The following is a 20,923-nucleotide window of genomic DNA, read 5'->3' as shown; positions in this document are numbered from 1 at the left end:
ATAGTTGTGTATCATTGACTTCTTTTATAGGCCGAGTTATAATCTTTTACATTGTTTAGGTAAATAACAACCCTGTTTTTTTTTCCAACAATTCCTGTGTTCAGTGAGTGTGGTTTCCTTGACATTCGCTTTATTTAATTATGCCTTATCATATTATCATCATACCTGTCCTAGGTCATATTCTTGTTATCACATACCCAGCTAGTATTCATTTCCCTCCTTTAGTTTAGAGATGTCAGGGCAAAAAAAGAATCAGCGTCAGCAAAGTGTGCAAACTGTTTATTTACAACACAGTCACTTCCTGTATATAGAAGAAAGATGAGGAATGAAACCTCTTGACCTTTACTGGGGTTCTTGGAATGAAAATGAAGGTTTTGATCCATGTAGCACCTACCATACCTCTGCTTTGAAAAAAAAACCATTAGCCCTTTAAACAAGTGTGGCTGCTGCTTCTAGAAATGACAGATTCATCTTGTTAATGTAATCCTGAATCAAGTCGTCCGTCATTTACAGTCTGGCCCAGTTTGAAGCAGAGGTTTTGAGGATAGAGTAGCATCAAGTTTCAGAGAGTATAAACAGTATAAACATGATCATTTTAGAATTACATGCATTTTTAAAAACAGTCCTCGGGGTTCCAGACCCCTTCTGAAGATATAAAACCAGTCTCCATCTCTTTGTTGTCTCCTCTGCTCTCTTTGGTGATGAATGAAGCATGTGGCATCAGACCAGTCAGAGACTTGTTAATTAAAAACACCAAATATGTTTCATCACATTCAATTCTGTGACATATCTTGCATGCACTAATCCACATATTTTTCCATTTGAAGTCTGAATTACATTAATATTTCAGGTGAGGCCTGGGACTAAAAACCTTTCCTAAATGTGGTTATCTTCTTTTGAATTAGCACGTTGCTGATTCAGTCGCTGCAGCAATGTAGTTGCCATAGTGATAACAGCAGCTGCCACTGTGATGCTGGAGCAGTTAAAGGCTAATCAAACTCTTCTCTTCCGCCTCTGGCTCTGGCTCTGGCTCTGGCTCTGGCTCTGGCTCTGCAGCGTCGACAGCTGCTGTGTCAGCTGGGAGGAAGTTCTCTGCAGGTGGAGCCGGGGGCGGGTCAGTGGGGCAGCTGCGGACGGGCTGGTGGTTGGATTGGTCGATAGGGTGATAGACAAAACAGTAGGCTCCAGGTTGGCAGCTGTTCTTAACACTGAGGGCCAGCTCTGTAGAGGCCAGGGGCCGGGGAACACCATCCATATACACACTGAGAGTGTAGGAGTCTGGAGGAGAGGAAGAAGGAGGCATGACACACTAATAACAGCGTAGTGATCATAAAACAGCAGACATGGGTGGACAGTAATGAAGTACATTTGCTTGAGTACTGTACTTAGGTATATTTTATAGTTTTGTTGTTTTGTTGTTTTTTTTTTTTTAGAAACTTCTATACTTTTAACTACTTTAACTACATTTCTATGAAGTACTCTCACTTTTAGTCAGAGGAATGAATATTCTTTTATTTTGAAAGTGTGATAGACCCTACACTGTGTTTATCACAGAGAAAACCCAATCACAGCCAACTCCTCCACTCTGTCATGTGCTGCTGCATTGCATAAACCCAGAGTTGTCTTCAGGACATTCACCTTGTTCGAAGCGTGAAGCACACTGCTCAGACAGCTGCTCGACTGTCGTGGTGGGGAGGACACCCAGAGTCTTTGGGTTGGTTCCAATCTCCGGACAACACACTGTCAGAAAGTCGTGCACACATGCACGCACGCACACACACACACACATTAATTACACAGAGATAGCTGTATGGACACATCTCAGCTTGTTTCACGATGACTGGCAGTATTGAATACAAATTGTCAATGTCTCTTTCACTCTAACCTTTCCAGAACATACATTGTTGATGATGTTGTGTGTGTGTGTGTGTGTGTGTGTATACCCGAACAGATCCGTGGGCCGTGCGCTCTTGGTTGAGTGTGCGTCGTCTCTCCCAGCGATGGATGGAGTCCTGAACCTCTCTGCTGAGCTGCCGTGTTGCTGACCTCTGCTGGTCGAACGTCTTAATGTGCTCCAGAGCCCCGTAGGTGGTGGTCAGATAATAGGAACCTACAGAACAAACACTTGTGCATCATCAGTCATGTAATAAACACAGATACAGCAGGTCAAACTGCTGATGTATTTATAGAGTTAGTCAATCATGATTCACAGACAAGACCAGGTTCAGGTTCCCAGGTTGTGGGAGCTCCCAGTGACTAGACTGGACTGCATGAGCATATACATGTGTGTGTGCGCACGCATAGCTGTACACATATAGATATGCGTATGTGTCTTTACCTTCTCCTATTGTTAGTGATGGATCCATCAGCTCCATCATATATTCAACATCCAGCTGCAAGGCAGACAGATTGGATCTAGCCAGGACGTACATCATTACAGGCAGGAAGTCATCAGCACCATGGGCCCGCCCTGAACACACACACATGCACACACGCACATACACACACACGCACACATGCACGCACACACACACACACACGCACACATGCACGCACACACACACACGTACACACACAAACAAATATATAAATATTATGACATTCCAGAGAAGAACCACATTTTGATTTGAGCCACCCCTAACCTCCCTAAATTTGAGTATGTTCTTGACATGCAAACTGTTATTCACATATTGTTGGAGTGAGTGTAAAAGCCGCTGGTCTGTGTGTAGTTTGTATTATATGTAGTATTTAAATATGACCAACTGAGAAATGAAAAGAATAAAAAAAAAGCCTATTTCTCATAGACAATCATTATAGAGGAAACAGCTATAGAACAAAATGAAATGAATAAATCAATGAATCATCTTTCTGAAATAAATCTTATATTATCACATTTTGAACTCTGAACAAGACAACAAACATATCTAGTAGTTCCTCTTGAAGCTAAAATGTGCCTACTCCACATTTACCCTGTAGATTTTCCAGTGAATGTAAGGAAACACAAGCCAAACGTGTAATTGCTCTAAAATGGAAGGAAACTCAGAGACTGAAATCTAGTCAGTGGATTAGCGAGATGTCTTGTAGCCTAGCATTAGAAAAAGTGACCCACGTAGTAAGAGGCAAAGCTGAAGATTTTTACAGGATGTGGACACTTTTTTTTTTTACATTTCATGAATGACCCGACTGCAGACGCCTGTGATTGGAGAGAGACTGGTGCCACCAATAGGACGCTAACCGAATGATATACTTCAGTTTTTAAATTTTTAAAAATTGATCTTTAATTACAATGCTCCTATGATATGACTTATGTATACATGTATATACGTGCATGTTTTTTAATGACCTTGTATGTAATTTATTTTATATTTTTTATTTATTTATTTATTTTTATTTTATATTTATTTATTTTATATTTTTATCAATATTTTGGTTATTTTATTTTATATAGTTTTACTTGTGCATGTTACTGAACTTATTTAGATTCTTGTCTATAATCACTACAACTTGTATGTATAACTCAACATTTGAAGTTATGTTTATTGAGTTTTATTCTTTAATCTTAATAGACGGTTGTGTTGTTTGTGGTGGGAGGGAGGGTCTTAATGAATGCTTGAATGTTCCGTTTACTAAATTTGAAATGAACAAAAGCTAATAGACTAAGTATTGAAAAAAACAAGAGTGTTTACTTCTTGTTTAACTTTTGTGATTAAAAACAAAAGTGAGAGGAGCATTAGGGGTCAGAGGTTAAAGGAGTGTTCGTGGCTCTGACCTGGAGAGCTGATAGACATGGAGTCATAAATGATCTTGCAGGCCTTCAGCAGCAGCTCGATCTTCTTCTGAGGAGAGTACTCCAGATGGAGGTTGTTCAGTTTGATGCTGATCTTCTCCATAGCAGTGGCCTCGGGGACAGATGTGGTCACTCCCAATGCTGTGGTGGTGCTGCCTAGGACAATAGACTGACACAACAACACACACACACACACACACACCATCAACATCACTGCTGCTGCTGCTGCTGCCTTCCTGCAGCTGTGGTGCACTTGTAATGTTGGTCATGATTTCACAGCTCATGTTGTACCTGGTTCTGTGTCAGCTGTTTCAGGCTGTTGTCTTTGTTGTGCAGCTTCTCCAGACTTTGGTAGATTGGCTCCCTCAGTGGCTTCAGTACACTCTTACACAGAGCGGCTTCCACTATGCTCTCTGCAAGGACACACACATGCATGATGTGAAAAAGATGTTTCTGATGGACGACAAATTCAAAACAACCCAACTAACTACTTAACCTTGTTGAAAGCAGTCACCGATCTCAGCCGTGACCCAAGCCCCGCTCACCCGGACCCAGAATCCAAACTTGCAGGATTTGGTTTCTCTGAGTGTCTTACCTGAAATCTGCTATATTTTTTAATTTGATCAATCAGAAAACAGTCAGCTAATCAGAAGAGAGGCTCAGAGCCTCTTTAAAATATTGACCTCTTTAAAATATTGACCTTTAAAGGCTCTTTAAGGTGACCCTCCAGCAGTGTATTATTTTATTTTATTATATATCATGACATGGTGGGACTCACAAGCAACAGATTGAAATCGAAGCAGCGGAGGACAAGGTATCTAGAGTTTTAGACCCATGTATGTGTCAAGCTCCAAAAACGCAGGTTCCTGAATTTCCCATAATGTAACACAATAGTATCTTTTCATTAAATTGCTCCACCTCACAAATGCCTGTATACTTAAAATCCTACACCTCAGTCTTTCAGTCTTGTATGTGTAGCTTTCTAAACCCAAACTGAAAGACATTATGTAACTGTTTTCACAGGCTGTCAAAGGAAAAGTAAGTTTTATAAAAGCATGAACAGTTTTACATTTACAAATTGCCCTTATACAGCAGCTGGTCCCACATCACACTTTAGGAACTCTACTGAGAACAATGAGTAACACATGGTAAATAAAAGGTAATATGGTGATCAAGTTACCTATTTTGTCTTGTACATGCTGATGTTGTGGCTCCAGCATGGCCTGCAGCTCTGCACTCTGCAGCAGATAACTCTTCAGCTGAGTCATCATCTGCCTGATCTCCTGTAACAGCTCGGTGGAGGTGGAGTGGTTCGACATGGTCTCCAACGTGAACGCACGATGCTCTTTCACCTGAATATACATGATGAAAGCTAAACTTGATTCCATTTGCATTTTACACTTATTGGTTGATGTTGAAATCCAAATATATCAGATGAATATTAAATCGGACGAGGATCTTTCTTCCTCGGTGTACTCACCAGGTTACCAAAGTAGCTCAGAGGGTCCCTGGCCAGCTCTACTATGCGCTGCGTGAGGCGGCGGTCCTGGCTGATGAGGCCGGTGATGACGGTGGACAGGCGGTGGCGGGCTCGGCCCAAAATAACGGTTGTAGGGGTCCTCCTCACCGCTGCCTTGGGATTACGGCTCTCTGCAGGGCGACTGCAGGGAAATATACAGTAAGTTTATTCCTTTAGTTTTAGTCTAGTCTAGGAAAACTCTTCACTTCAGTGTTTGATTTAGTTTCCTTCACTGAAACAGCGGTGCCAGTTAATCATGAGGTCCAGTCTTCACACCTCCTCATGGTGTCATACAGAGTTTTGATCATTTCAAGTCTAGACAAAGTTTCTCTCTTTCTTATTAATAAACAGCAACAATCTTTGTACATTTTGATATTTAATAAAACTAATCTATGTGTTTGAGACCTTAGCTTTGAGACATGGAGCATGATCCTGATGGAAGGAGCCATTAGAAGATGGTGAACTGAGGTCGTAAAGGGATGAACATGATCAGCAGCAACACTCAAGAGAGAAATAATTTACGTTATCAGACTCCTTCCTTTTTTAACTTTATTTTTCTATCATAAGAGCTAGACAGACATGCGTAGGGTTGTTTGGCGTTGGCGGATGTATGTGCCACCACCCTGAATGAAAACTCTAGAGACTGCTGTGTGTGAAAATCCCAGGAGATCTGCAGTTTCACAAACACTCACACCTGCCCGTCTCGCACCAACAATCACGGCACGGTCACGGTCATTGAGACACATGTTTTTCCTCCTGTAAACATTAACTGAAGCTCCTGGCCGGTATCTGCATGATTTTATGCATTGCACTGCTGCCACATGATTGGCTGAATGGCATGAAAAAGGTGTACATATATATAGAACACTATTTGGACCTAATATTTCTACCTGACTCTCCCACAAAAACCACACCGCAAAACCTACTGCGATACTGTAAACACATTACTGACACACTATTACCACTATTATGACTTTCATTGTTTTGATATAATATGAGAGAAAGACGTGCCCTTTATTTCCTACACCAATATCTTAACTGGAAAAGTTCCCTCCTGTAGTTCAACCTTTCCAGTTTTCAGTTTTCCAACATGTTGAAAAGGCTGAGACCATGTGCTTTGTCACACACTGGTTCAGTTTAATATAATTCATTTGTTGATTACATTTTGTAATGCAATAGTTGAAATAATGCATGAATTATATGAATAGCCAACTGTCTAACAATATGTCAGTCTTTATCATGATACCATTGTTAATACAGGCAATGTATCATGATAGTATTGGGTGGTTATTTTTCGGTCATGATTATTTTAATTATTATACTTTGCAGGTGTTGGGGAGTATAACTGTGTATATGAAAGAAGTTGTATAAAGTCTTTTTTGGTTTCCCATCCACCCAATCCTATACTAGCCACTGCTACTAGCATACTAGTGTAATTTCATAGCCGGAAATCGTAGGGGGGGGCAGGGGGGACATGTCCCACCCTTCTTGAGGGCTGTCCCCCTCAGTATATCATTGTAAACCTAACTATGTAAATGTAAGTAATATAATAAAGTGCAAAACAATTTTGTTATGCTTGTGCATTTATTGCATTTTGGGTTAAGCGTCGAATGATTTTGCCCCCCCCCCTCTGCCTCACAGCGGTTCGGTCCACTGTCTGTCATCTCACGCTGTGTTTGGAACCGCCTACTAACATACTATTCAAACTAAGTGTGACGTCAAAATGAGTATGTAGTGCGTTCCAGCTGCATAGTATGTGAATTTTGTGTATGTGAGAAATACGAAGATGTTTACTAGATTAGCTGTAATCATACTGGACATACCCAACTGTCCCATGATGCATTGCAGCCTTCAAACTACGATGGCAGGCTATGAGGCGGAGGCTCAGTAAGAGGCATGACCGCGAAGTGCTGCTCTGGACCCAGGACGTTACAGCACAGTGCACCAACCGGCTGCTCTCCCAAATCGTGGCCGCAGATTTACAAACAGACGTTACTCATATAAACAGACCAAAACTTGTGAGTCCAAACACTCGCATTCTCACCTAAAAAATGTTCAAACTTTAAAAAATGACCTATAAACAGTGTTATTAGTGAATATTACCACAACTTTCAGCCTTCTTTCAAATCCCCGCCAGTCGCCGCTGTCACTGCCGATTCGTGCGAAATGCATTCTGGGATACTGCCTGTATACTTCAGTGTGAACAGTCAGCTTGGTAATGCCATGCTAATTTGTTCATTTAGTAGGTAGTATGCAGTACATACTCATTGAGTATGTAGTAGACAGTGGGTTAGTGGGTGGTTCTGAACGCAGCCTCACACACACACATTGGCCCAGTGCGAGCGGCTGTGGCTCAGAGAAAAGGAAAACTCGCATACTCTTGTTTTGCAGTGCAGCAAAACACCAAATCAGCCCCCAGTAATATCAAAGACAATGACATTATGGAATTATTATTATCGATTATGGAAATGTTAACATAAAGGTGTTCGAGGGTTCGAGTCCGACCCGTGGCCCCTTGCTGCATGTCATCCCCTCTCTCTCTCCCTGACTTTCATGTCTCTCTCTCTCACTGCTACCACAATAAAGACAAAAATGCCAAAATAAAATAACAATAAAACAATAAAAAAAAAAAAAAAAAGCTACAAAACTCCAAAACACCTTGATGAATCCAGCTTTGAGACTCAAGATTTATGCCCAGTACACAAGACATCCCAAAATCGAACAAGTAGTTGATCATAATTAGTTTTCCTCTGGTATGAGATTCAGGCCACTAAAGATCGACGGGTTCATGCTCTCCAGACAAACACATTTGATTGATCAACATGGCTTTTCCTCTGACCCCAGCCTCAACATGAACTACGTAGTAAGAATCTAAGAAGAGCAAAGTCTGGCCCTGAAGCTAAATAAGCATTTTTCTGCTGTGTAGAGGGGGGAGGGGGGGGCAGGAAAACTGATCTTGATGCTACAGATTACACAGTGACTCACCTCTTATCTAAGAGATGTTTTTTCTGTGTGCGACTCTACGTCACCCTCTGTTCGCGTGAAAGTTGGTGTACCACAAGGGGCTATTCTGGAAGCCGTCTTCCTCTTAGTCCACTGTACATGCATCTACACAGTCACATGATTTATAAAAACAAGACCTCATTCCACTGGTTACACTCAGACCCCCGCATGCAGTGTATTAATTACATGTTGGCTGTTACATAATAAGACGACTGACAATAACTCCTCTTCACAGAGAAACTCAGAGAGAGGACTGGGTTAAACTTATTTCATAACGTATACGTTTTTAACATATTTGTCTACTAAACTATAAGCTTATCTTGAGCATGTCCATCTTACTACCTACAGTAGTAACTGTAGTTACTTTCACATAAAACATCCTATTTAGGATAACAGCATCGCCCCCCAAGGGCAAGGGCGAGAGAGAAAGAGGAGTGACCAACAAAAGCGAGTGTGGTTTGCTCGCCTCTCTCTCTCTCTCTCTCTCTCTCTCTCCCTCTTTCACCTGAATGATGACAAATATATTTTATGGGCATGTTAAAACAAAATCGTCATCATAAATAAAGCGTTATCATAAAAAGCAGCAGGATAAGACACCAAACTAAATGATGTGTTCTGTCGTATGTATGTATGTATGAATGGTCTCCTCCGCTCTTAACTCACAGCGCAGCTCCTAAACACAACAAGCAGCTTCATTACAGTCAGCTGATCAGAGTGTGTGTGCGTGCATGTTGCAATCATGATTATATGCCGTTATATACGTTTAATTGTGACAGGCAAATTAAATTTAGTATTAATTTAATACTACAAATAATAAGTTACTACATTAATGGGAAAACAATAGTGAGTAGTTAATCATACCAACACTTTGCCTCTCTACACCAGCCAATCCAGACCTACCTGTGGTTCTGCTCCTGTTCCTGGTTCGCCTCTCCCTCTTCTTCTGTGCTGCTGGTAGAGCAGGAGTCAGGGTCGGTGGCCAGAACGGCGCCCCCTTGTGGCGAGTACAGCGACACATCCGGCCGCCGCGCTGGCGAGGGAGGGGGGCCTCTCGTCCCAGCACTCTGATTGGCTAATCCTCCTCCAGCCTGGTTGGGGCAGACAGGTGCGTCCGGGGGACATGGTTTCCTCCTGGGTGGAGGGACTGGACGGGACGGTCTCTTCATTAATGACGGACACTGGGAACTGGATTTTTGTTGGTCCTCCTCTTTATCCAGTTTCACCTCTTTTTCCTCCTTCTCATCCTCTCTCTCTCTCTTCTCTCTGTCCTTTTTAATCTCCTCCTCTTGAGTTTGGCTCCTGCTCTCTTGTTCAACCGCTTCACCCAACAGACCTGATTTCCCTCCTGTTTTCTCCTCTCCTTTGTCTCCTCCCCCACTTTTCTTTGCGGGATTTTGTCCCTTCTCTCTCTCCGTCCCCTCTCCTACCTCTCGGTCAGCGTTCTTCCTGGAAGAGGTGCGACGGAGAGGAGCAGGAGGCAGAGGGGGAGCTGCTCGGCTCTGCAGCGGGGCAGGAGGCCTTGACGGAGAAGGTGATGTTGACATTGACTTCCTCTCTTCTCTCTCCCCTCCTCCTCCCTTTCCTTCCTCTTTTCTCGCAGCTGCTGGAGTTGTAGAAGATGAAGTGTGAGGCGAGGGGGGAGAAGAGAAGAGAAGGCCCATCCCAGACCCTGAGCCCACGATGGGGGGTCGGGGTGGAGGGCGCTTGTATTTAATTTCCTGGTTGGGTGTGGCCTTAGTCTGACCTTTGTCCTCTGGGCTAATCTGTGGAGCTTCTCCATTCTGCATGGAGGAGGTGATGCTTTGATTGGTGATGATATCAAGTTTGGAGACAGAGGAGTGGTTCAGGTCTTTGTTGGGGAACTCTTCTACTGTGACTGGGTTGACATACAAATACGGGCTGTTGTGCCTCTGATCCAAAACCAGGTCCGAGCTCTTTGCCTGCTGGTTCACATCAGATGTCCAGAAATCTGCAACACACGCAGACAGTGTTAAAAAGCTGCTTGCTGCTCATTCATCAGATCACTTACTGGCTTTCTCATTTTTTCATGTTGTGTATAATTGTTCTTTGTTCTCCTATTATTATTATCATTTAATTGCATGAACGTTCATTATTTATGACTGAGTATCAGGGCCACATTTACGAAAAAAAATCTGAAATTTTGAGAATACAGTCGTAATTTTGAGAACAAAATCTAAATTCTATGAGAAAACGTCATAATATAATGAGAAGTGTCATTTTATGCTCCGTGTTGTTTTAGAGGGAAATATCAGAAGCTTTGAAATGAGGAATGTGGAGCATCCTGTGAAGTTCTACTTTAGGTTTCACAAAAAAGGAGAAACTTCATCTTTAGGCTCATCATCATCATCATCATCATCATCATCATCATCATCTTCAGCATCAGCAAATTGAAAACATTTTTCTCTCGAAATTTTACATTTTTTTATTCTCGTAATATTACTATTACTTTTTTCTTGCAGTATTATGCCTTGTTTTTGGAATGTTATGATTTTATTCTCAAAATTATGACTGAATAATATGTGTAATATTACGACTTTATTCTTTAAATTTCAGATTTCTTTTTTTCCTCAATGTGACCCTAATACACCATCGTAATTATTAACCTTTGAAACAGACAAATAAATTACATAAAGTCAATTTTCCAGAATTTTTAATTTTCAAAAGTGTGGCTGAAAACTCAGAAAAATGTTGAATAAATGAACCTTGCGCTAACACTTTTATGCCAATTTGTTTTGTTTTGATCAACAACATGATTAAATGAATATTTAAACATTCTGAGAAAAATAACCTTAATCATTTCTTGCTAAGAATTAGATTTAAAAGAAATCAGTTTTTCCAGGTTATGTGAGGGACTACGTCTTGGTTGTATGCAGTGACTGAAGTGAAGTCATTCTGCCCATCAACAAACAGTCCTGCACATAACACTCCATAAAAACACAAATTTACACTTTGTTTTTTTGCACAGATTAAACAAACAAATTATAACATATTAATTATAGTGAGCTTTAAATGTGCCAGATTTTTTAATCTTCGGACAGAGCCCGGCTGAATGTTTCCTCCTGTTTTCAGTCTTTATGCTAAAATGAGATAATCTAAACTAATCTAGGAAAATATGAGAAAAGTATCAATATTGGTTAAGTATTACTCTAACTCTCTGACTCAACAAAGGTTGAACTATTGTTTGAGGGAGTCTGTCTTGAAAGTTAAAATATTATACAGAAGACATATTAATTCTTTTACAATGTACCAAGGAACCTTTTTGTGTCCAAGAAGACCTGTAAATGTGATATAATACATACATTATACATCATATATGTTCATGCTGTTTTCTCTTCTTTACATTGTTTGTCTCATTTCTTCATATTTTTCATATTCACTGTGTTTTTCAAAGTGTACATTCATTCTGTGTTTGGATATTTTCATATATGTTGTCAGTCATATACATTCATATAGATTTTTACTCTAAATTTCCCATGATGCATCTCTGTTAAATAGTGTTATTAATGCAACTTATTTTATCTTCTTTCATTGCTGTATCCTGTTTCTCTACTGCAGCAATAACCCAATTTCATTGCACTAATGATGTAGATTTATCTACCTGCGCCCATTGCAGAGATGACCTCCAGCTCCTCTCTCTTAGTTGCCGTGGTAATGGCCCGGGGTAACCTCAGTGGGGTGGTCAGGATGTCCCTGATTGGTGGATTCAATTAGAAGTGTAAGCGGGTAGTTTCAATATTGTGACCTACCACATTCTTTCTGTTATCGTGGCTCTGCGTGCGTGTGTGTGTGTGTAAATGTGTGTTACATAATTTCCTGTGTGTTTTGTGTAGATGCGTACCGTATGTATAGGTGAACTATATATATATATATATATATATATATATGTATATACATGAATGCTTATATACAATGGCAGGAGCTGGTGTTCAGCATTAATTATTTGTGGAAGGTGATGTGATCTTTATCGAAGTCACAGGTAGAGACAAACACAATGTGCTTAAGCTGATAACACAAACAGTTATAATCTTTTGTGTGTTTATTGAAAAGGGCCATTATATAGCCACAGTGCTGGTGGAAAAAGTAAGTGAACTCTTGGATTTAAAAAAAACGGTCGAACCTCCAAGCTCTTCCAGTAGCTGCTGGTCAGACCTGCTCAGTGTTCAGGAGTAGTAAGTTTGGAGCATTCTGCCTACAGAGATGCTTCAGCTCAGACAGATTCTTAGGATGTCTGGTGTGAACGTTTCTCTTAAGGTCCATGCTCAGCATCTTTAGTAGATTGAGGTCTGGGCTCAGACCGGACCACTCCAGAAGGTGGATCTTCTTTGTCTGAGGTCATTCTGTGGTAGATTTGTCATTATACTGCTGCATCACCAGCTTCTTGTGGTGAGCTGTCCAGGAGCAGAGCCTCAAATCATGATGAGCTCTGTGGAGTGCCAAGGCGCTCTATGGCAAACTTAGGGCACGCAGAGCGGCTTCCTCCATGCTGTTTTTTTTTTTTACCTCACTGAGCATTCTGCTTCTAGAGTCATCTTAGCTTGGCATCCATTTCTAGTGAGAGTAGCTACAGAACTAAATCATCTTCATACACACTGCCAGCTCTATCTCTGTACATGAGCTTGCAGGTTACTGGAATCTTGGATTTCTATACATTATAAATTAATTTCTTATTTATTTGTGACAGAAAATGTCAGTAATATGCCACTGTTCAAAACATAACATATTTATTTAATATAATAATATTCTGTCTGTGTCATATTCAGATTCAGCCTAGACAGAGAACTATAGAGAAAGGTGTCAGTTTTATGTGTTTTATGTCTATTTTTGCTGGGAGACGCACGTGTTCTTTGCCTTATGGACATTTTGTCTAAGTGGACTGGTGAATATCAGGAACCCACCAGATGTGTGGTGGCTGCAGAAAGTTTTGGTTTTTATTTTGGCGCACAAGTTAACGGGTTAGAGCGGCACACCCCCGTGCGTCATGCCATCTAGATCTAGAGATTCTGTGAATCGTCTATTTTTTAACACCCATGCGTCTCCCAGTAAAAATAGAAATAGACAGAAAAAAGAACTGTGGATGTCATACCAGCAACATTGAATAAAACTGACACACTATAGTTCTCTGTGTCTAGGCTGAATCTGATAATAACACAGTCATGAAAAAATATAAATATTTTTTTTAACCTTCTTTGCAGCTGCATGTGGAGACAGTGGCACTTTAGTGACTAATAACTCAGACATGTATTTATAATGAAAAGAAATCCAACATTGGAGTGACCTGTAAACTCTATGTAGAGAGATACACGACATGCAGCCATCTCTTCTCACACACAACACAGGCAGTGTGTCGTAAACTCTTTGAGATGACTTTGTTACCTTCTCAGCTTCATGCAAATACAACAATTCTTCATTGTAGGTCTTCTGAGATCTCTCTTTTTGTGAAGTAAGGATCACATCAGCAGAAGGTTTGTGAGAATATCCAGGTTAAACTCTCAGTGTGTTTTCATAAAGCAGCTTAATCCCACCCCTCCAGTCTTGTTTGAAAGCTCCTGACTCCAATTAGCTTCTGTTGATGTCAGTAGCCGAGGGGTTCACGCACTTTCTCCAGCTAAACTGTGAATGTTTAAGTGATGTTTTCAATATGGACAAGAACAAAGGCTGCACTTACTTTTCATGTATGAGTGTACACGTGCTGTAACATGACATTGTTTTTTGCATGTACATATGTATGTGTGCATATATACACGTGTATATAGAGTATGTTTTACCTGCTGGCACAGTAGAAAGAGATCAGTTTGAAGATGTCATCAAAAACCAGAGAGGAGCCGTCTAAGTGGACAACTGAGACAGAAAACATGTTGTCATTATCATGTTATCTTTCCAGCATCTGAAGCTTTAATAGTAACTCTCAGATCCAACAGCTGCACTAATGTGTAACACATACATGTCTTGTGTTGTTTGACCATCAGACTGTGTACAAGCGGCACCCCCTGTTCAGCAGGCAGGCGTACTGACAGCGTCATCCCCTTGTCCTCTGCGCTGTGAACAAGGAAGGCCTGCGAATGTCAGCATGAGTGGTTAAGGTCAGAATGAAGAACATGGAAAATACAGTTAGTACACAAACAGCATGCAACGACACAAACGTAAATTCCTTATTAATAACAATTTCAGAATGGTTGTAGCAAATTTTCATATACACCACAGCCTGTATTAAAATTCAACCAATATGGGTATTGGTTGGGCTGATTCTAATGTTTTTGAGCTCTACCTGCCAATATTATGTGATGATATCTGGCAACACTTTATTTTACAGGTCCCACAGTTTCCTATAATTTCCTACAGAGAAAATGATATGTCTGTAGATTCATAAGAGAGAGGAAGAGAGAACAGAAGAGGAAGAGAATAAACTCAAACTTGTCCGGCCGAGGCAGGAAGATTGTCTTTGGTCTCACCCAGGGAAATAAAAAAAGTAGAATAAAATAAAATAAAACATATCCACAAGCTACATCACAACACATTAACAACAGAGATCAAACGTCCCAGAGTGGAGGGGACCCTAAGTTTGCTGGGGTTTGTTACATTAATCACATTTGGAATAAACAAGTCTTTGCCATTAGTATCCTACAGTGTCGCCCAGAGGAGAAGCAGCTCAGACTCGGGGTGGGGGGGTGGGGGGTGGTGGTGTGTGTTTTGTCATTGGTCATCGTCAGAGCTTTCCTGTGCACAGCTGTGATGATGTAGAGGTCATCTAACAGCCTACCATCTTCCCTGCTGTCCTAACAATCCTGGTCAGCTTTACTACTGCCAAATGGCCTAGCAGACAGATGTTAAAGAGATGTCTCTATCCAGCTGACATATACCGTTTCCAAAACGTCAAGACTGATCCCCAGACCCCTTCAGTTTCCTAATTGCCTGGCTTTCTTACATATAATATCATCATTGTTTGTGAAACTGGCACTTGTTATCTGTGTGTGTTCATAGATAATTAAAACAGTTGACAGTTTCCACAGTTTGGTCACACAGTATCAATGATAACAGTGACTCTGCTTGGTTTAAAATGAAGTGCCCTTGTTTGAATTGAATCTGAAGAAGCGTCACAGAGGTATCATATCCATGAGAATGATGGGACGTATGGACGCATGGACAACCTGACAACAATATGCCTCCAGCTCTGACTATTGCCAGCGTGGAGACATAGAAACAGTGTCATCAGCATCTTCATATGGGCCTACTTTAACATTGCTGTCGTGCAGTGTAGTTTCATTAGTGTACAGGTCAGATCAGTGGCAGGTCTGAACACAGTCTTTGTGACCGAGGCTCTTGTCTTCTGTGCCTCAACAATGAACCTTCTTTCAAAGTCACTTAGATCTTTTCTTCTGGTGCAGCCACAACAATGGTGCAGAGAATATGGAAGCACAGGCATGGCTACGAGTTCAGTGTCCAGCAGATAGTGCCGCTCGTTTACAGTAACATGTCAGGCAGCATGAGGTGTGACATGGTCTCTGTAAAACACATAATACTGTATTCCTGATATTCCCGTTGGGTCTTAGTCAATGCACTGAGGTTGTCCATTTCATTCAGTGAAAACTTCACATCTCCTGTAACGATAGAAGGAAGACGGGTTCGTACTCTCTCCCGTTGCTCTCCATTTGGCTCCCCCGTCGTCTTCTACTGAACTCATCAGAAATTTTGCGCCTACCGCTCGGGGCAGTCGTGTAGGTTTGGAGAGCACAATCAGCTTTTTTTGCGGCGGTAAACAATGTTTTCACTTCTGTTGCCATGACGTCTCCAAAAAGCACAGAAAAAAACAAGAAAAGTCCGTTCAGTGGCACAATATCCATATTAGGATGAATATGCTGAGCAAAGATGGTGTATTAGGCAGGCAAAGGCTAAGACACTAAGTAGAAAACCCAACAACATTAACGGGAAGTACTGTAACAGGCTGCAACTAGAGAGGTGTCATCTTGTCATCCACTTCCTGGATGGAGGATGTGGCCTGGGTGTGTAAGTTGTTGAGGGAAGAAGCCATTGCAGGGCCTGGTAGAGGAGGTCCTGATGCTCCAGGACTTCAGGCTGGACAGTAGGAGGATGAAGAGGCTGTGACTGTGGGGTGGGGTCCTTCACAATGCCGAGAGCCATGTGGGGTCACAGTGCCCTTGCAACGTTGCAGTTCCCAGTTACCAGACAGTGATGTCAGAATGCTCTCAGTGGTGTCTCTGTAGGACATAGCAAGGACGGGTGGAGGGAGACTCACTTCATTCAGTTGATACAGTCCTGTCACATGTGAGGACCAGCAGAGGTCTTCTGTGATCTATACCCCCAGGAACTTCGTGCTGCTGACCCTCTCCACAGCATCTTTCTCAAGCTGATGACAACCTCCTTCATTTCCTCTGTGTTTAGGGAAAAGGTTGTTGGTCTTACACTGCTAGAAGGACCAGTGGGGGAGCTGTTTCATCATCGCTGCTGATGAGGCCCACCACTCTTGTATCATTAGAAAACTTAACAATGTGGCTGAAGCTGGATGATGCTGGGCGGTCGTATGCTCAGCAGTTCAACAGGAGTGGGCTGAATACACAGCCCTGGGGGAGTGCTGGCGCTGAGGTGTAGCTGCCGATCAGGACTGATAACTACATCCACACTACTACGTTTTCATTTTAAAATGGCGTTTTCAAACTAAAACAATCTCCGTCTAGACGAATCAGAAACCTCGCCATCCATACTGCCACATATGAAAACGCATAAATACATGACCATGCATGTACACAGGACATGTGCGAGCCGGTGTAAACAGGAAGCAGATTGTCTACTCTGCAGTTGATTCGTTGCAAGAAATACTCTGAACGAGGAACAGCAAGGACAGCTGCAGAGTTAAAATACAGAATTTAACGCCTCAACAGCTGCTAGCAAAAACATCAAGGTCAGTAACACTTATAATTCGGATTTCATGTTGTATTCACCACTGGTACTTGAGGCTGATAAGACCAAAACAGGGAGTGAACGTGGGTGTCTTTGTCATTGTTTACAAAGGTCTCTGTTTTCACCCGTCCAGACGACCACACAACCCAGGAGTTTTCATGCAGAGGGAGGGGCTGAGGTTTAACTGGCTCAGTTTCAGTCAGGTGTTGTGGGATGGTTGTGCTGAAGGCTGAGCTAAAGTTGGTGAATAGCATCCTGACATAAGTGTTCTGTCATTCATGGTGGGACAGGTCTGGGTGGAGGGCAGAGTGTGTTGGGGAGACTGGACTTGGGAGACTTCTTAGGCATGTCTTAGCATGTGGCTGGTGGGGCCAGTGCATTCCCAGGTCCTGCCTGATCCTGCTTCTTTGCGAGGGGTTGACCCCGGAGACGGTCTTCCTCACACTGTCTGCAGTCACATGCAGAACCTAGTCATCTGAGGAGAGATAGTTGGGGGGTGGGAGTGGAAGTGGGGGTGGGGTCCATAAGCGGCATGTGTCTCCATTGTGCTTCATGTGACAGGTTAGTTCTTGCTGCCATGGGATCTGAGTGCAGCAGCGTCTCAGACCCTCAGCAACATTTGAACTTCAGCTGTCAAGCAGCTTCTGGTTTGCCCCTGAGGTGATGGTATTGGTGACTGTGACATCATCAATACGCTTACTGATGTATGTTGCCACAGTGTCTGTGTATTCCTCCAGATTGATCGCTCCAATCAGTGCTCTCGAAGCAGTCCTGCAGGGATCAGACCTTTCTGGAGTCCTCGTAAATAGTTGTTTGTGTGCGGTTTAAACAAATGAGATACATTTTTTCACTTGAAGTCAATACATGCCAACAGTGTTTGTATATAGAGCTCTGAGTGCTACCAGAACACGGGTGACCTACACTCAATGCTGAGCCTGAACGCCTCCTGTGTAGACACACACGGAGCACTGAAGCTTACCTGCTGTTCGCGCTAAACGGACTGTGGAGACTTTGTGTGACACTTGTCTGTGCAATTGATTCTTAGGAACTATTCCTTTAGAACAGCGGTTCCCAACCTGTGGGCCCGGCCTGGTGGTCCGCAAAGGTATTACTATATAAATTACTTTACTAAATCATGTGCAAAATAGAACAAAGTTTGTGACAAATATGTAATAAATAAATAATGTTTTTATATGTTTTACAACAAAATGATCTTAAAAAACTCCCTTCATTGCTTTTTTTCTCATATTAAGGCCAGTCACTGTGATTGCGCATTAAAAGATTACATCTACAGCAATAACTGGAAAATGACAAAGATAGCTGGTTAGCAAGAGGAAGTGAAAGAGAAAGAGTCAAGAGGCAGATGGTGAATCAAAAAGTGATCTCTCCTCTGTCAGATGTGAGCCGCCAACGTCTTTGAGATTTTCTAGTGGGCCATGAGGTGGAAAAGGGAACTGCTGCTTTAGATGAGTCAGATCTGTTGGGAAGAACTATGTTTGGATTTTCTCTATAATTAGTCCAAAATGACACTGTCATTTCCAGGAAACTTTCACAGACGTTATCAGAGAATTATGGAAACATAAAATAAAGTGTTACCCAATAGGTGTTAATTTGATCATTTTCAGCCATAATACTTGAAATATTGGCCATTTCTCATGATTTTGCCATATCATTTTATAAAATTAGAAAGCTTTTACAACATTATAAGACTGTTATTACCACTGATGTATAGTTATATAAGTCCAAGCCCTCCAGATGATTGCCAGAAGGCTCAGAGAGACATTACTTTAAACTTTAACAGTGTGTACATGTGTGTGTGTCTCACCCCAGCTGTCTCTTTCTCCATTATACTAGTAGTTTGGTCTTGGCTGAGTCCTTTGGGCTGCCATACCGAGGTGCTCCCAACCAGGCGATCTATAGCACTCAGCGATAGAGGAGTTGGAGAGAATGGTGGGATGACAGGGGGAGGTGGAGGGTGGACTGAGGAGGAGGATGAGACTGTAGGAGATAATGGAGGAGGAGAGGGAAGACAAGTAGTAAAAGAAGGAGCAAGATCAAAGGAAACAGTTGATGGGAGAGAAGGCAGGGGAGAAGGAGAGACCGGAGTAGGGGAGAGAGGAGGTGGAAGAGATGGGGGAGGGTAGTTTGAGGAGAGAGGGGGAAGGACAGAGGGAGGAGGAGGATTGGAGGAGAGAGCTGAAGGAGGTTTAGAGACAGGAGGGAGAGGAGGGGGAAGGGACGGAGGAGTGGATGGAGGTAGAGGAGGTCGAGAGGGCAGCTGAGTGGACTTTGCTGCAGGAAGCAGCGGCTTGGGTCGACATGGGCGGGCTGGAAGGTGTGACGGCAGGGAAGGTGGAGAGAGAGGAGAGGATGATGGGATGGATGGAGTTTCCAGTGCTCCTGTCAGAGGGGTTGTGTGGCTGTGAAGAAAGGAGAGGCTAAAGGTCAGGGACGGAAACATGTGAAGGACTTGTTTATGTCTCGTCTTGGCGTCAGTTTGCTCCAGAACAAACATCTGGTCACCAGACTCATGTTTTGTGACTGCATAAACATTGGCTGGAGTTGAAGTTTACTTTGTGTACTGGATGAGATTAGTGACACATGTCCTGTTTCATCACTGTGGGTAATTGAAACTGTAGCTGAGAGGTTTAACAGCCACCAGTTAGCTTCTGATTGTCAAGTAATTCCATGAAAAGACGTAAACCAAGTGTTAGTTTATCTCTTCCCTAACCTGTCTGTGGCTCTCTGCCTTATTGGCTCCTATTGAACATGTAAATCTTAAAAGCTTCATTAATGGATTTTTTTTTTTTCACCTTTTATAGTTGTTACGGTGAACATGTTAGCAAACAGTTAGCAGTTATTCTCTAACTTTATCCGTCTGTTCTTTGGAGCTGCACTGAAAACAGCTGCTGAAATTGGTGGTGAAAACCAAAACGAGCTGAAAGACGATAAAAGGTTGTGTAGAACTGAGGGGAAATGCAGAACTGGGGATGATTCTCTGTGGGTTTTTTTGTATATATATACACACAAGTGTGTGTGTGTGTCTTCCTCTATTAGAAACACATCAATGAGTCACGGCATTGCACTGGGTGATGAATGTAATTTATTTTTAATAAATCCTACATACACCGTTTTGCTGCCATAAATACTCATTCACTCCTATGTGTTAATCCAAAACTGAAAATAGTCCCAAACAATTACTATTAATTTGACTAATGTTAGCTAAATGCTACAGAGCTGTTTTAGTATTTAGAATTCAATAGCCTTTGTAAAAAAAATGAAATGACATATATGTGACCCAATTTTGAGGCTGCATGAAATGTGTTGCTTGAAGTATATATATACTCACACACATAATACTTGTTAGCAGGATCAATTCATTATTGGTACTGATCTTTTTATGAGATTCAACAACATCATTTAACTGGTAGAAATGTTGCCTGTGTCTAGCTGTGTCTTAAAAAACAATCAGCTAACACCAGAGTTTTTTTTCCAAATCAGATTTTATCTTTTTATTGTTTCACTCCTCAAGTAAACCTGGTAATGGTTGAATTCTTCCAATAGACAAAGATTTGCGGTTCCTTGGTCGGCCACTTTTTTTATTTTGAAAAAAAAAAAGTCTTAATTTACCCAGAATTCAGCGTAAGGTAGTCCAGAACTAAACTGCTTTGTGCAACGCA

General features: G+C 41.9%; 1 protein-coding gene across 1 annotated transcript; it reads right to left on the bottom strand.

Moving 5' to 3' along the window:
- Window positions 1-264: 264 nt before the first annotated feature.
- On the bottom strand, window positions 265-19,356 carry LOC111226214 (ras and Rab interactor 3-like). Its single transcript, XM_022751330.1, has 13 exons — window positions 19,069-19,356; window positions 14,272-14,383; window positions 14,096-14,168; window positions 11,929-12,020; window positions 9,210-10,278; window positions 5,268-5,448; window positions 4,968-5,139; window positions 4,079-4,200; window positions 3,770-3,956; window positions 2,339-2,470; window positions 1,944-2,110; window positions 1,639-1,753; window positions 265-1,278 (listed from the first exon to the last, which is right to left on the bottom strand). The coding sequence occupies exons 1-13, from the start codon at window positions 19,087-19,089 to the stop codon at window positions 983-985; spliced, it is 2,739 nt and encodes a 912-aa protein (XP_022607051.1). The 5' UTR covers window positions 19,090-19,356; the 3' UTR covers window positions 265-982.
- Between the last annotated feature and the right edge of the window lie 1,567 nt (window positions 19,357-20,923).

This window comes from Seriola dumerili, unplaced genomic scaffold (genome assembly GCF_002260705.1).
Source record: "Seriola dumerili isolate Sdu_G_001 unplaced genomic scaffold, Sdu_1.0 BDQW01000149.1, whole genome shotgun sequence".
Taxonomy (NCBI): domain Eukaryota; kingdom Metazoa; phylum Chordata; class Actinopteri; order Carangiformes; family Carangidae; genus Seriola; species Seriola dumerili.
This window is presented reverse-complemented; position numbering and strand designations above follow the sequence as displayed.

What these genes read in the sequence shown, in the direction of transcription:
- LOC111226214 (XM_022751330.1), bottom strand. Translation starts at nt 19,089, where the DNA reads ATGGAGAAAGAGACAGCTGGG. An exon ending in TGAGCTACTTTGGTAACCTG is followed by an intron (nt 5,140 to 5,267) that starts GTGAGTACACCG and finishes ATGTATATTCAG; the next exon opens with GTGAAAGAGCATCGTGCGTT. An exon ending in TGCTTCACGCTTCGAACAAG is followed by an intron (nt 1,279 to 1,638) that starts GTGAATGTCCTG and finishes CCTCTCCTCCAG; the next exon opens with ACTCCTACACTCTCAGTGTG.